Source organism: Odocoileus virginianus, chromosome 2 (genome assembly GCF_023699985.2).
Source record: "Odocoileus virginianus isolate 20LAN1187 ecotype Illinois chromosome 2, Ovbor_1.2, whole genome shotgun sequence".
NCBI classification, from domain to species: domain Eukaryota; kingdom Metazoa; phylum Chordata; class Mammalia; order Artiodactyla; family Cervidae; genus Odocoileus; species Odocoileus virginianus.
This window is the reverse complement of record NC_069675.1, coordinates 6298513-6313559: the sequence shown is the minus strand read 5'-3', so window position 1 is coordinate 6313559 and position 15047 is coordinate 6298513. Positions and strand designations below refer to the sequence as shown.

The 15047-nt window shown below is 49.0% G+C and overlaps 1 protein-coding gene across 3 annotated transcripts in view; it reads left to right on the top strand.

Annotated features, from left to right (window-relative positions):
* Positions 1-15047, top strand: part of RFX8 (regulatory factor X8) — a 50482-nt gene that overhangs the window by 20063 nt on the left and 15372 nt on the right. The window contains exons 1-8 of one of the 3 annotated variants that reach the window (XM_070475197.1): positions 85-2570; positions 3324-3387; positions 4677-4787; positions 5671-5748; positions 9405-9518; positions 11059-11209; positions 13434-13492; positions 14774-14930. In XM_070475197.1, the coding sequence (XP_070331298.1) occupies positions 2512-2570; positions 3324-3387; positions 4677-4787; positions 5671-5748; positions 9405-9518; positions 11059-11209; positions 13434-13492; positions 14774-14930 (793 nt within the window). In that variant the 5' untranslated portion in view covers positions 85-2511. Of the gene's footprint in view, positions 1-84; positions 2571-3323; positions 3388-4676; positions 4788-5670; positions 5749-9404; positions 9519-11058; positions 11210-13433; positions 13493-14773; positions 14931-15047 lie in introns of those variants that run through there. The other 2 variants (XM_020898431.2, XM_070475202.1) reach the window with 2 other exon arrangements.

The following is a 15047-nucleotide window of genomic DNA, read 5'->3' as shown; positions in this document are numbered from 1 at the left end:
CACATATATATATATATATATATATCTGAATCACTTTGCTGTATACTTGAAACCAGCACAACATTGTTAATCAGCTATACTCCAATATAAAGTAAAATTTTTAAAAAGACAGTTGTTCCTTTCCACTTTGTTTCAAAACCCTCACATCTTCCTTTGCCCTCCTTATGTACATCACTTATTATCACACACACGTGTATCTTACAGCAGTGGTCCCCAACCTTTTTGGTACCAGGGACCAGTTTCATGGAAAACAGTTTTTCCACAGACTGGGGTGGGGGATGGTTCCGAGATGGTTCAAGTGCACTACATTTCCCGTGCACTTTATTTCTATTATTATTGCATCAGTTCCACCTCAGGTCATCCAGCATTAGCTCCTGGAAGTTGGGGGACCCCTGTCTTAAAAGATGGAAGACTGGAAGAGGTAATAGTGATGAAGATGTGAAGTCAGAGCTGGATTTCTGGCTCTGTGAGTTGCTTCTTGTTTCCAGTACATAACTGGGGAAAATAATGAGTTATTATCCACTACCTAATGGATTGTTGTGAGGAGTAAGGGGGAGTGAATAAGGCCCTTAGCAATGGGTAAATGCTCAGTATATTTTAGTCATTAGTGTCATTGTATGTGTAATCAAAATTATATTAAATAGGGCTTTTTGCAATCATAAGACCTACTGTGATATGAATACATACATTGACTATTTAACTTGAGATATAAAAGTATCAAGTTGATAAAAAAAAAATAAAGTGGGAAAAAAATATATCAAGAGACTTCCCTTGTAGTCCAGTGGTTAAGACTCTGAGCTCCCAATGCAGGGGGCACGAGTTCAGTTCCTGGTTGGGGAACTAAGATCCCACATGCCACACGGCATGGCCTAAAATTTAAAAACCAAGTTAAGGGTGTCTTACCCAGGTTCATTCCCTGGGTCAGGAAGATCCCCTGGAGGAGGAAATGGCAACCCAGTCCAGGATTCTTGCCTGGAAAATCCCATGGACTGAGGAGCCTGGTCCTCAGTCAGACCCGAATGAGTAACTAATACACACTCCTAACCAAAAACAGAGTCGTTGATTCATGTTCTTTGAGTAAAAATGGAAATGAAGTCCTTCAGCGATGAGAAGATGAAAACACCTTCCCTCCGCTGTCTGAGGCTGAACAAGTCTGGGACGTGAATTCAGTTTTATTACATTTTTATCTTCTTACCTTTGCAATTGCTTCACATTATTGTTTCACTGCTGTTAGGATGATTTGCAAGGGAAAATGATGATGCCAAAATGATTCAAATGAAAGTCTAGATTAATGACAAATGATGTCAGAACCTGAGAATGTGGATGCAAATTGTAGTTAGGCTAGAAGAAAGTTACATGCCAGAAAGTGTATTAAGCTAACACAACATTTGAGATTTTCCGGGAAAAGGAAAAATAAAAAGGCTGAGTCGTGTGGCATATAATCATGTCCCAGCCCTCTTTACACTGGACCCTTTTTAGCCAAGTTGATTGTAAAAGCTAATTAAAGTCAAATGTGTTTTTCATGCGTCTACACTGTGCTAAGTGAAGCAGACAGTCTACAGGACACAGAACGGACCCTGACCTTCCTCTGACCCCCTTTGTGAGGCTGGGAGAATCCTCTAACCTTCATGCACGCCCTGGAGACTCTGAGCAAAGATTACAGGCTCTGGGGGTTGGAAAAGTTCTTTTAGTGGGGGGAGATTGTTATTGTTTACACGCTGGTCAGTATCCAGCTCTTTGCAACCCCATGGACCATGCCTGCCATGCTGCTCTATCCATGGAATTCTCCAGGCAAGAATACTGGAGTGGGTTGCCATTCCCCTTCTCCAGGGGATCTTCCCAACTAAAGGATGGAACCTACCCCATCCTTCTCCTTCATCGGTTGGAAAGTTGAGGCTCTCAGAGCTCAAGGGACAGAAGGAAGAGCAGCCGAGGATGCCCGCTCTGTTGTGGAGTTAGCTGCCACCTCCTTCCCCAGCTGGCCCTTCCCTGTCCCCCAGCAGTTAAATCTTAACTGCCTGGGCCCTGCCTGTGGGGCAGGGGCCAAGGGGACAGCCCGCAAGGAAGCCAAGTGACCTCTCCCGGCCGACTCACCTCCAGGTAACTCCTGCACCCTGGCTTTCTGCTGTGGTGATTTGGCATCTTTTTTGTTGTTGTTCAGTCACTAAGTCGTATCTGACTCTTTGCAACCCCATGGACTGTAGCTCACCAGGCTTCCCTGTCCTTCAGTATCTCCTGGAGTTTGCTCAAACTCATGTCCATTGAGTCGGTGATGCCATCTAACCATCTCATCCTCTGTGGCCCCCTCCTCCCGCCGGTGAGTTAGCTCTTTGCCGTAGGTGGCCAAAGTATTGAAGCTTCGGCTTCAGTATCAGTCCTTCCAATGAATATTCAGGGTTGATCTCCTTTAGGATTGACTGGTTGGATCTCTTTGCTGTCCAAGGGACTCTCAAGAGTCTTCTCCAGCCCCACAGTTTGAAAGCATCAGTTCTCCAATGCTCAGCCTTCTTTATGATCCAATTCTCACAGCCATACACGACTGCTGGAGAATGGACTGACCCAAACCTAAGGTCAGTGGGACTTTAAGAGGCGTGGAGGGGATGAAGGGCCTTCCTGTGTGAGATGAAAGCCGTTTTCCTCCACTTCCTTCTAACTACCACCCGTCCCAGGCCATCCCTGCCTTGAAGACTGTGCTCTTGAGTCCAGAAGCAGAAGCAGAGTGTTGGCCTGCTACCTCACACCACATACACAGAACTGAATCTATTCTCCACGACGTATAGATTCTTTTCTCCAATATGACATGTGAATCCACGTGGTGCGGGGACATGGACCTTACATATTATTCCTTCGCAGTTTCCTTGTTCTGTGAAAGTGCCCTGCCCCATCCATTGACTCAGAGGATGTTATCATTTCTGAGTCGATCATTTTCAAAGCCCCAAATCAGAAAATAGAAGACTTCATTGGCATGATGAGTTTTCTTTTCTCACTAGAGCAAGTTCTACCCATGAGGACATCATATTCTTGCTTCCGAAAGGAATAAACTTTTAAAAATAAATATGTGGTTGTCACAGTTATACAAATGAATTTAAAAAACAAAACAAAAACTTTAAGCAGGTGATAATCAGCAGTTGTGGAGAGACACTTGGAGGAGGGTTTAGAAATCAAAGGGGTGTGTGTGTAACTGTGTTTTCAGTCGGTTCTTTGCAACCCTATGGACGGTATTCCCCCCATACAAATAATGTCACTGCAAAAGAACCTTTATGCCTGAGCTCAGAAATAAGGGTCTAACTAAAATTATTTCTCTCTTATCTGTTATGTCACAGTGGAGACATTGTTGCCTTTGAAAAGTCTACTAATTATAACTGCAATCTCCAAGAAGAAAGAGCAGTGAGTGTTGAATAAAATAGATTTGCTATGATAGACCCTGAAATATTCAGTAATTGTTGAATTAGATGCAATTGTTTTCCTGTGTATAACGTTATTATGGGCAGCCCTTAGCCACTCACCCCCCTGATCCTCAAAGTGATGCTGGCTGATAATGAGGGAGCATCTGGTGAGGAGGAAGCCCGTGGCTGTTCTCAATGGGCAGAGTGCAGATCTGAGAAAGCCAAGGAGGATATCCTGAGCCTGAAGCTGACCCAGAGCAGGCCATTAGGTTGGAGAGGATGAAGGGGACTCCCCTGACCCAGGTGCAGTCCAACAGGGCAGGCTGTGGGGCTCAACTTCCAACTTCCCAGGAATGCTCTCACCTACTCTATTAAAGTGGAAATTATTCAAAAGACGTCAGGGAAATCCTGGAGAAATCATTTCAATACAGTCCTTCATGCAAATCAGGAGCAGCCATGCCTCCCCTTGTTCCGGGGGTAGGAGTAGGGTGGGGAGGTAAACAGCAGTGTGGCTGACACAAGGCAGGAATGTTGAATTCACTTTTTGCCATGTTGCCTTTTTCCATCCTTAATGAAAATGTTTTACATTCTGTAGTCTATTCTTCTGAAGGAAAGTCAGTGCCCCTCACTTCCCTGGTTCGTCCGGCCCTGAGATTTTTATATACGGCTGACCATTTCTGTAATCCAGGGCCGGTGACCCAGACAGGAGATGGTTTTAGTTCAAGGGTGGACAACCATGTAGACAAACGTTGCAGAATGTGTTTATGGCACCGGATTTTTCATAGGTCGTCTTTTTATCGTTTGTTACTACACAGCATTTGTGAGCTTCCCAGGTGGCACTAGTGAAGAACCCACCTGTCCATGCAAGAGACAGACGTGGGTTTGATCCCTGGGTCAGGAAGGTCCCCTGCAGGAGGGCACGGCAACCCACTCCAGTGTTCTTGCCTGGAGAACCCCATGGACAGAAGAGCCTGGTGGACTACAGTCCATAGGGTCCCAGGCAGTTGGACACTACTTAAGCGACTTAGCATGCACACACGCATACAGCATTTGGAATGCAAAGCCACTTTGAAATATTAAATATGTGAAATATTAAATCCTAATTGCTCCCTGATGACTAGAGAGTATAGCCTTATAGAGGAAGGTTAGTATCATTTGCAATGAAACAAGAGGGAATCGTTGCTGAAACCAAGAAAAGTGCCCAGGGGTGTGGATAAAATATTAACCTATAGTAGCAATGAATAATTATTATCTGACTTAAAGAAATAATCCGTGTGAAAATGGTTTTAGGGTGACAGTCACTCACCGATCAAGACAGATCCCATTGGATCCCCTTTGTCTGAATTCAGGAGATGTCCATTCTGGGAGCAGGAACTGGCAAAGAAATACTCCTATCAAATGGTAGGCTTGGGACTTCCCTGGTGGTCTAGTGGTTGAGATTCTGTGCTTCCACTGCAGGGGACATGAATTTGATCCCTGGTTGGGAAGTTGCACATACTGCAGTGTGGGGGGAAAAATTTTTTTTTAATGGTAAGTTTGCACACATCAGGAAGACTAATGCTCCGTGCCTTGGCTGCCTAGGGCAGTAAATGGCTTCTTAGTCTGCCAGTGATCACAGTTGTACAAGATGGAGTAAGATTTGCCTTCTTCCAGGCCCGTGAGGACTGTCATTCCCTCTCGGGCTGGGTGATGGTCAGGAAATTCAGGGCTTTTCCTCATGCCCTATAGAAAGACTCCCCCTGGGATCATGTCACATTCTAGAATGAGGGTCTCCGTCACAGAGCAAGAAACAGGTCTGTGCATTTTTTAGCAACTGGGTCTGGGGGCATGTGGAAGGGGAAATTGGGCTTGAGAGGGAAAGGTGGCAAAGATCGGTGGTCTTCAGAGTGGGTGGTACAGACCTGGAAATAAATGAGTTATGGCATCAAAAATGAAGCAACTTCAATTTTAGTTGAAGTTATGCATTACTCCACATGAAATGAAAATGTCACTCAGTCGTGTCCGACTCTTGTGACCTCATGGACTGTACCCCACCAGGCTCCTCTGTCCATGGTATTCTCCAGGCAAGAATACTGGAGTGGGGTACCACTTCACGTAACTATCAGTAAAAACACACAGCCCCAGGAAAGAGTTTGGCTGATGCCATAGCCAGATAGTATTACTGTAGGGCCTGCAATGCAGGAGACCTGGGTTCAATCTCGGAGTCAGGAAGATCCTCTGGAGAATAACATGGCAACCCACTTCAGTGGGCTGCAAGCTGAAATGACTCTCTTTATTCTCCTAGGTGGCCTTTCTTGCTGATGAATACTGCAACTGCTGTCAAGACATTTTGCAACATGTGAGAAACCAACAACTCGAGAGGGTAGGGATTTATCTACAGAACGCAAGCATTTATGACTTCTTCTTAACCTTTCGGCTTGAAAAGACCCCTCAAGGGATGTGGACTAGGAATTCATCACACTAAAGTGCTTAGAATGCAGCTGTTTTATAGTCAGTAAGCTCTTGAAGGTGATATTTTTATTCAGTTTAATCATCTGGAAATTTTCCAAGGTGCTCATATGGATAATTTTACACTTTAAATATAAACTCAGCTATTTTTAGATCCTAATTCCAGCTGATCTGAAATAAAGTACTGATGGCTCAGTGGTAAAGGATCTGCCTGCCAATGCAGGAGGCGCAGGAAACATGGGTTCTATTCCTGGGTCGGGAAGATCCCCTGGAAGAGGAAATGGCAACCCACTCCAATATTTTTGCCTGGGAAATCCCATGGACAGAGGAGCCTGGTGAGCTACAGCCCATAGGTTCCCAAAGAGTTGGGCACAATTTAGCGACTAAACAACAACAAATTTATTTACCCTGGGATTCTCAGTGATGGTTTTCAGAGCTGTTATTGATACATGCTAATGCACTAGAAGCAGTTCAAAGCAGGGTGCTCTGACATGAGAATCATCAAGAGTGGATTGTATTCTAGAATTGACCGTGAAAGGCATGAAGAAATCCTTTAACCATTCTGAATCCTGTCTTTTACCATATAAAATGAAAATCCAGAGAAGCAAATACACATTTAAATGAAATGTCTTCTGAAGATTCAGTATTCTAAGCACTTCCGCTTTGCGAGATAATGTTTACTCAGCTTGAAGTCATTTCTTGCTTTGTAGAAAACATTGGCCTGAGGGAGGGACCAGGCTGTCTTCAGAGTGACCCCTGGCCTATTAACACCATGTTATAAACACTCCCCAAGTTGAGTATCCAATCCACTCCTTGTCTACAATGCTTCATCAAGTACTAACTGAATTCTTACCCTGTGACCAGCACCATTTCCAGAACAAAGAGGGTATTCCCCTGGAGGCTTGAGAAGCTGATAGTCTGGTACTGAAAGGAACAATGTAAGCCAATGAGTGTGATACAGTATGGAACGTTCTAGAACACAGAGTGATTGGACTGTTCTGGACTTCCAAGGCAAGAAAAACAGAGACGCCTGGAGAAGTTTCCCTGGAAGAGGCCATGTTGCTGGCGAGTCTCATAGAAAAGCAGAAGTCCAGCAGATGCTAAATGGGGGAGAAGGAGGATTCTGGGAGGAACGCATGGTGCAGGCAGAGGCAGAGGGTGGTCACAGGCATCACAGCACAGGAAGGTTGCTGGGACCGGATTTATTATCTCACAGCCCCGTGGGAAACTCTGACTTATTGAGGAGACGGCAGGTTGGCAGTGACATCAGATGCCATGTTATGGGAGCCGAGGGTGGGGAGGAGGCTCTGCCACAGTCCACGTGACAAGGATGGAGGGCTGGGTCGTGAATAGTGCACCAGAGAGAAAGAGGGACAAATCAGAGAAATATTTCTGTAGCAGGTGATTGGGAAGGATGACTCGGAATGTGGGAGGTGGGGCGAGGGGTGGGCTGAGACAATGCTGTCTCATCCAGACCCATGAGCCCCAGAAGCCTCCAGCCTGGGGGTCCAAGGATTACTTCACCCTGCTCAGCGTTCTTGGCTGTCTCATTAAATACCTGAGTTTCTTTGGATGTCTTCTCTAGAAGAGATTTTCAAATCAGGTACTCCGGGTCAGCGCTCACAACCTACACAGAAGAAACAGCTTACGAGTCTGGGGTTCTTGGAGGACCTGGGCTGGTACTGTGTTGCCTCAGGATATATGAGCTGCAGAAATCTCAGAAGGCTGGAGTCTTCCTGAGCTGACAACTCAGATGGGCCACCAGGTCCACATGGGAGGAAATAAAGAAAGGACCCTGCCATTTTGCTCCTCAACAGAAGTCTTTAAAGAAGGCTCCTCAGGCTTGGGGAAGAACGGACACATGTGTTCGTGGCTGAGTCCCTTTGCTGTCCACCTGAAACTATCACAGCATTGTTAATTGACTAGATGCCAACACAGAATAAAAAGTTAAAAAGGTGCAGCTGGCTTTCAGGAGGTACACTCAGAATAAAGTGGCAAATACACTACTTATGGAATTATAGGCTCTTTTACCAAGGTTTATCGCATTAACCCAGATCGTGATAAAATGCTGTTTCACTTTAAAATGAATAAATATTTTGCTAATAGTACTAAAAAAAAGAAATGCCTTTTGTAGAATCACACTGGCTCCCTTTAGCCAGCACCGTCTTTAGTCAAAGCTATGGTTTTTCCAGTGGTCGTGTATGGATGTGAGAGATGGACTATAAAGAAAGCTGAGCGCCAAAGAATTGATGCTTTTGAACTGTGGTGTTGGAGAAGACTCTTGAGAGTCCCTTGGACTGCAAGAAGATCCAACCAGTCCATCCTGAAGGAAATCAGTCCTGGGTGTTCATTGGAAGGACTGATACTGAAGCTGAAACTCAATACTTTGGCCACCTGATGTGAAGAACTGACTCATTTGAAAAGACCCTGATGCTGGGAAAGATTGAAGGCGGGAGGAGAAGGGGACAACAGAGGATGATTGGTTGGATGGCATCACCGACTCCATGGACATGAGTTTGAGTAAGCTCTGGGAGTTGGTGATGGACAGGGAGACCTGGCGTGCTGCAGTCCGCAAAGAGTTGGACATGACTGAGTGACTGAACTGAACTGAACTGTTGTAGGTGAATTCCAACATGTCAAGGAGGAGGCAACATATCTTTGGTTATATATGGCTACAGATCTTCCTGAGCTGAAAATCACTGAAGGGGTCAGTCAGTCACTGGAAATGTATTCTGAACTCTGGTTTGTACCCCCAGGGCCGATCTTTGTCCTACTGTAATCAGGAGAGCCCCCTTGTTATCATAATCAGCCCTCCTTCTAGAAAACTGCCTCAGGACCAGTCTTCCACCCAGCCAGCAGGTGCTCTCTGATGGATGTAAAATCCCTTCTAAAATACAGCTTGGGAGACTTCCTTAGTGCTCCACTGGCTAAGACTGTGTGCTCCCAAGGCCAGGGGCCTGGGTTCCATCCCTGGTCAGGGAACTAGATCCCACAAGGCTCAACTAAGAGTTCACATGAAAGTGGAAGTGTTAGTCGCTCAGTCGTGTCTGACTCTTTGCAACCCTATGGACTGTGGCCCGCCAGGCTCCTCTGTATGTGGGATTCTCCAAGCAAGAATACTGGAGTGGGTTGTCATTCCCTTCTCCAGGGGATCTTCCCCACCCAGGGATCAAACCTAGGTCTCCAGCATTGCAGGCAGATTCTCTAACATCTGAGCTACCAGGAAGCCCTAAGAGTTCGACTGTCACTGCTAAAAGATCCTGTGTGCCACAACTGAGACCTGGAGTGGGTCTTAATTATATTATAAATAAATTTAATATTTGTTAATAAATAAATATTATTTATAAAGCATTTATTTATTAATAATGAGATTTATTTACTTAGATAAACATTTTTTAAAATAAAATATAATACATTAAATACAGCTTGGAAAAGCCAACAGGCAAAGCTTAACATCAGTTGGAATGAAATTCGTCCAGTTACCATTCAGGGTTGATGAGCTGCCTGTGGAGGACTGGCCTTGCCAGGCACGAAGGCAGGGTTCAGAGCTTTGTTCTGTCCCTCCGTCAGGTGGAGGGCTTGCTGATGTCCTTCTGGAAGTCTCTGCAGCAAGACACAGTGATGCTCCTGTCGCTCCCTGACGTGTGCCAGCTCCTTAAGTGCTATGACGTGCAGCTGTACAAGGTAGGCGGTTCCTTCCAGCTGCTGGCTTGTGTCCTGTCCGGAAACTGGTACCCAGTGCTGGGAGCTTCCCAGGTGGCGCTGGTGGTAACAAACCCGCCTGCCAATGTGGGAGACACAGGAGAGGTGAGGTTGATCCCTGGGTTCAGGAAGGTCTCCTAGAGAAGAAAATAGCAACCCACTCCCATACTCTTGCCTGAAAAATTCCATGGACAGAGAAGCCTGGTGGGCTACAGTCCATGGGGTTGCAGAAAAGTCAGACACGACTAAGCGACTTAGCATGCACACACTGGGGTTAGAGCCGCAGCCCTCACCCTCTGGGGTGTCCATGGATCTCAGATCCTCTGAGGAATCAGTGGTGGGGCCAATGGACCACGTGCTTTAGATCTTTCCCTAAGACTCAGCTTTCCTTTCTGAATTCACTGAGAGTCCGAGTGACCTCGTGTAGAGAAAAAGCCAGTGAGTGTGATACAGTGTGGAAGGTTCTACAACACAGTGTGATTGGGCTGTTCTGGACACCCAAAGGAAGAACAGAGACGCCTGGAGAGGGCCCCGTGTTGCTGGCAAGTCTCGTAGGAAAGGAGGAATTCTACAGACTCAAAACGGAGGAGTAAACGCGTGGTGGAACACGTGGATTCTGGGAGGAACACGTGGTGCTGGCAGAGGCAGAGGGTGGTCATAGGCATCACAGGACAGCAAGGTCGCTGTGACCGGACTTACCTCACTTGCCCTGTGGGAGACTTGGAGTTACTGAGAAGACAGTGGGTTGGCAGCGGCATTGAATGCCGCCTTATTGGAGCAGAGGGTTGGGGGGAGGCTTTGCCACAGTCAAGGTGACACGGGAAGAAGGTTGGACTGAGGGATCTAATGACATCAGAGAGAAAGAGGGACGGACACAGGGTGACTGGTGGGTCCAGTGAATCATTCATTTCAGTGAACCCTGAATTGAGTTAGCGTCCTTATTCTGATATTTTAACAAAAGAGGACTTTTTAAAATAGACAATTGGAGTCATTGCTTTGGATTGTACACAACTTCTGGGGTTTGTAGGTTTGTTTTTTCAACTCTGTGTCTAGAATGATGAACTGTGGTTTGGGCGTCAATTATATATAATTTCTGTAGTGAAAATGTGCTTTCCTTAAGCTTGTCATGAACTTTTACCTTTTATTTTATATTTGTTTTTAGGGGGGAAAAAATCCAGGGCTTCTAAATTTTTAACACAAAGGTTGAAAACTTGAGGCTGGATTCAGCCCTTAAAGATTTTGGTTTGACCTCAAAACCAAAACCAGTCTTAGCCAACATTCATATTGTGTACGTTTGTGAATCGGTCCTCAATATTTTGAAATCTTTGAAAGAGTTCTGATTCAAGCCTCTCCAGCCTGATGTCCTTACCCAGTGGTCAGCAGCCAAGGCTCCGTGGTGGCTGCGTCCTTAGCTGGGTGGGGGCCCCTCTCTTGGCCTGTGGCTCACGTGACCCTTGGCCTCTTGTGACCAGAGGCTGCCCACGCTGGCTGGTGGCCATCTGTCTTGTCACTTCTGTTGTAGGGAATTGAGGACATTCTCCTCCATGACTTTTTGGAAGATGTTTCTATTCAGTATTTGAAATCTGTCCGGTTGTTTAGTAAGAAATTCAAGCTGTGGCTCCTCTCTGCTCTGGAGGGCTTTCCAGACCTCTTACAGATCTCCAAATTCAAAGGTGGGTTTCCGTGGAGAACGTGGATTCTGTGCATGCAAGTGCGGCGTCTAACTTTCCACCTGGGGTAGGTCATCTCCTCTTTACTGCAGCCTGGGGTATATAGGATCTTAGTTGCCCAGCCAGGAGCCAAACCTGCACCCCCTGCAATGGAAGCATGAAGTTGTAACCACTGGACTGCCGGGGAAGTCCCGCTCTCCCCTCTGGGGTCGCTTTGCCCTCATGAGCTGAACTGCAGTCCACACGTCCTGCGCTTCGGCTTTCTCAGCTTTTCCTTTAATGCCCATAGGGGAGGCGTGTGTTGATCCATCCACACCCTCTTGCCGACTCCCCAAGCAGGGCCAAGGGGCTGGGGAGCTAGCAAAGGGCAAGGGGGAGGCCAGCCGTGCCTCTGGCCCTCTCCAGCCAACTCCGGAGGCAGCCGCCGTCCTTGGCTCACTGCCCACCCAAGCAGGGCCAACGAGGGTCCTGGCCTAGCATGCCCCCACCTCCCTGCGCTCTGCTCAGGCCCCACGAGGCTCCAAGAGTGTCGCTCCCTCCTTAGAAACTCCTCCCAAGGCCCAGCTTGCCCACACTCCAGACCCCCGGACGGTCATGCCCACGTGGAATGTGAACGCAGGAGGCTGTTGTCTTGCTCAAGCCTGCAGCAGCCGCTCCAGGCCTTCCTGAAGCTGACCGTTGCTTTCTCTCGGACGCCATGGCCCTCCTAAACTCCAGCACACGCCCGCTGGATGGACAGTGTCTTTTATGGTCCTGGAAATACCCTTGTTTCTCCCTCCTGCCTTTGTGAGGTTCTCCATCATCACCTCTAGCTCTCCCCGCCCAGCCCCACCCTTCCTGGGCAGCTGAGGCCTCTCCCGGCGCCCAGCCCTCCCCACCTATTCCCCTCCACCCTGCGAGTCCGCCTCCCTGGCACCCTGTGTGTGCCATCTCCCCCGAGGGCCCACAGAACGGGCCATGCCTTATCTTCACCCCTGGCGCCCCCAGCACCCCTGGCTGCATTGATCCCTGTTTGACCCACTTGGAAACTCACAGGCCCAGGGCGTGTGATCGGCAGTCAGGAATGTGGCAGGAAGGGTCCCCCAGAGAGAACCGTGAGGTCTGGTGTGTGCTGGACCCCCAGGACAGGGGTCCAGTTTTCTGGTGGCCCCTTCCCCACCTGCCCTCATCCTGCCCTCCGGCTCTCATCCCTCCCCCCGCCCAGGCTCTTCAGTAGCTTCCACACTGATGGTCCTGCCTCCAGCCTCACTCTCCTTGTTCACATGGCCCTCCCCTCCCATCACCCCCAGCACCCCTGGCTGCACTGATCCCTGTTTGACCCGCTGGGAAACTCACAGGACCAGCTTGTATGATCACCATGTCCCTGTTGTGGGTGGGCCACTCTCCTCCACTGCTTGACCTCTGACCCATCCCTGCCCCCCTGCCCCCAGGAACCTCCAGCACCCACTGGTGCTCCCCAGAGTCTCCTGACTGGTGGTGCCCAAGAAGCCCTGTTCCTGCTGCTGTTTGTACCCCCATCGGCCTCCCCCAACCCCTTGCCTGGCCAACTCCTACCCAGACTGAAGATCCACTTCCAGGTGGAGCTGCTCCCGGCACTTTCTATCCCAAGAAGTCTTCGCTCCTTTCTCCCTGTGGCTTGTGTTGGCGGGAGCACTTGCCCTGCTGGTGGGAGACTGTGCATTGGTCACCCGTCCTTAGCCGGGAGCCCCTGGAGAATGGAGGTCCCTCTCCTTCCTCCAGCTGTGAATGCACTGGAGGAAGTATCCCCGTGAACAAATGCATGAATAAAATGAGTGAATGAGTCCATCCAGGAGGGCATCCCCTCTCTCATTTTCTCATTTCTGGTCATTTCGCAAGGAGAGCATGCAAGGATGTGGAAGTTGGAGGAACTCAGAGTTCCTGGGCAAAATGCTCAAGTCCACAGAGCCCCCGAGGCAGGTGCTGCTGACACCACTTTTCCAGCACTGGGTGGAGGGTAGGGGGTTATCACCTTGCCCCCAGAGGATCTAGAGCCATGTGGGGAAGGGCACGGGAGCAAGGGTACTGGGGGCCTGGCTGTGTGAGGCAGGGAGGTGGCTGGCCATTCTGGGCGGACAGGTGTGCCAGCTCCGGGCACCACCTTGCGTGTGCCTTCTCTCCCAGCCTGCTCCCTGCCCCCACCCCCAGTCATTCATGTGAATCTGAAGTTACAGGATCAGTAATGGCCTTTGTGTATTGTTCTTGACAGAGGTTACTGTGTTTGTCAAAAGGCTAAGAAGAAAGACATACCTTTCCAACATGGCGAAGGTAGGTTTCCTGAGTGTCCCCCAGAGCAGACAGCAGGCCCTGTCCTGGCTGCGCACCCACCCACCCTGATGCATGTTGGGGCCACCAGGTTCTGGGCTCTGACCTTCTCTGTCTTGCGTGACCACGCAGCTTCAGTGTTAGAGGTGCGGGGAGAGGGGCCAGAGAAAAGGTTCTGGAATCTGTTCTGAAATCCCATGGCAGCAGATGGGGACAGAGCCGGGGACCAGCCCTCTGCCCTAAAGCAGCCCCAGCCAGGGAGGCGTCCAGCCAAGCCCGCCTTTGACAGTCTCCATCCTCCTGGCGCAGAACTTCTCCCCCAGACCCAGCCCCTCTAGCTGGTTCCCCCTTCTGTGTTCGAGGGCCGATGACCACGACTTTGCAACACAACCTCCATCCCAACCCGTCTGGAGCAGCCACCTCAGGCTCCAGAACCAGCCCTTCAGTGTTGCCCAGGGGGTTTACTTAGCACCCAAGGGCCCATTTCCTCTCCATAAACCTGAAGTGGCTGTGGCGCCTGCTCCCGGGGCTGGGATACGGGTGACCCACCCTGAATGTGGCAGGGATTGGATCGTCCCCTTGGACGTGCATGTGCGTGCTCAGTCGTGTCCAACTCTTTGTGTCCACATGGACTGTAGCCCGCCAGGCTCCTCTGTCCATGGGATCCTCCAGGCAAGAATAATGGAGTGGGTTTCCATTCGCTTCTCCAAGGGGATCTTCCTGACCCAGGGATTGAACCCATATCTCCTGCATCTCCTGCATCGGCAGGCTGATTCTTTACTGCTGAGCCACCAGGGAAGCATCCCTTTGGACATTGGAGGCCAAATTCACTACCCAGGGCTCCCAGAGGAAGAAAAGACACGACTTCTGAGTCCCCTCGGCCACCCTGTAGAGTCCGCCCACCTTTTGCTTTTCCAGAAACACACTTGCCTTGCAGACCCCGAGTCAGCCACTGGTTCTCTCTCTGGAGCATTCAGGCTCCTTCCTGGGGGCACAGAGGATAAGGGGCTGGGAGAGAAGGCACCACAGGCCCTGAGACCCCGCACCCACCTGCCCCCAGGCAGAAGCGTTCTAAATGCTGCATTTCAGAAAGGCAGTTCTAAAATGTGGGAAATTCAGACATTTTCATTGTCTGCTGGGATTCCATTTTATTGGGCAATACCCTCAATCCACTGTTCTTTCTCTTTGATAACTACAAAACCATGGTAATTTGGAGAGGGGGGCATCAGGCTACAGTAGGATGATGAGGTTTCAGTAAGTGTTGTTTGTGCCCTTTGTCTTCAGACCATGAGGATGGTGCTGAGAAACAGCAGGAGGGTCAGCGTCCTGAAGACAGATCTATGCACCATCTTACATCAGGGCGTTTTGAATATTTCCCAGAAAGTCCTGCCTAGGGACCTGAGTGGTGCCGATGTCCTGGAAGAGAACACAGAGATGAAATGTAATCCTCCTTCAGCCGCCTCTTTGTGCAGTGTTTGGTATATGATCGGGGCTGGCATGGCCATCCCTAATATATGAAACTACTGAAATAACTCGGGGCTTCGCTGGTAGCTCAGTG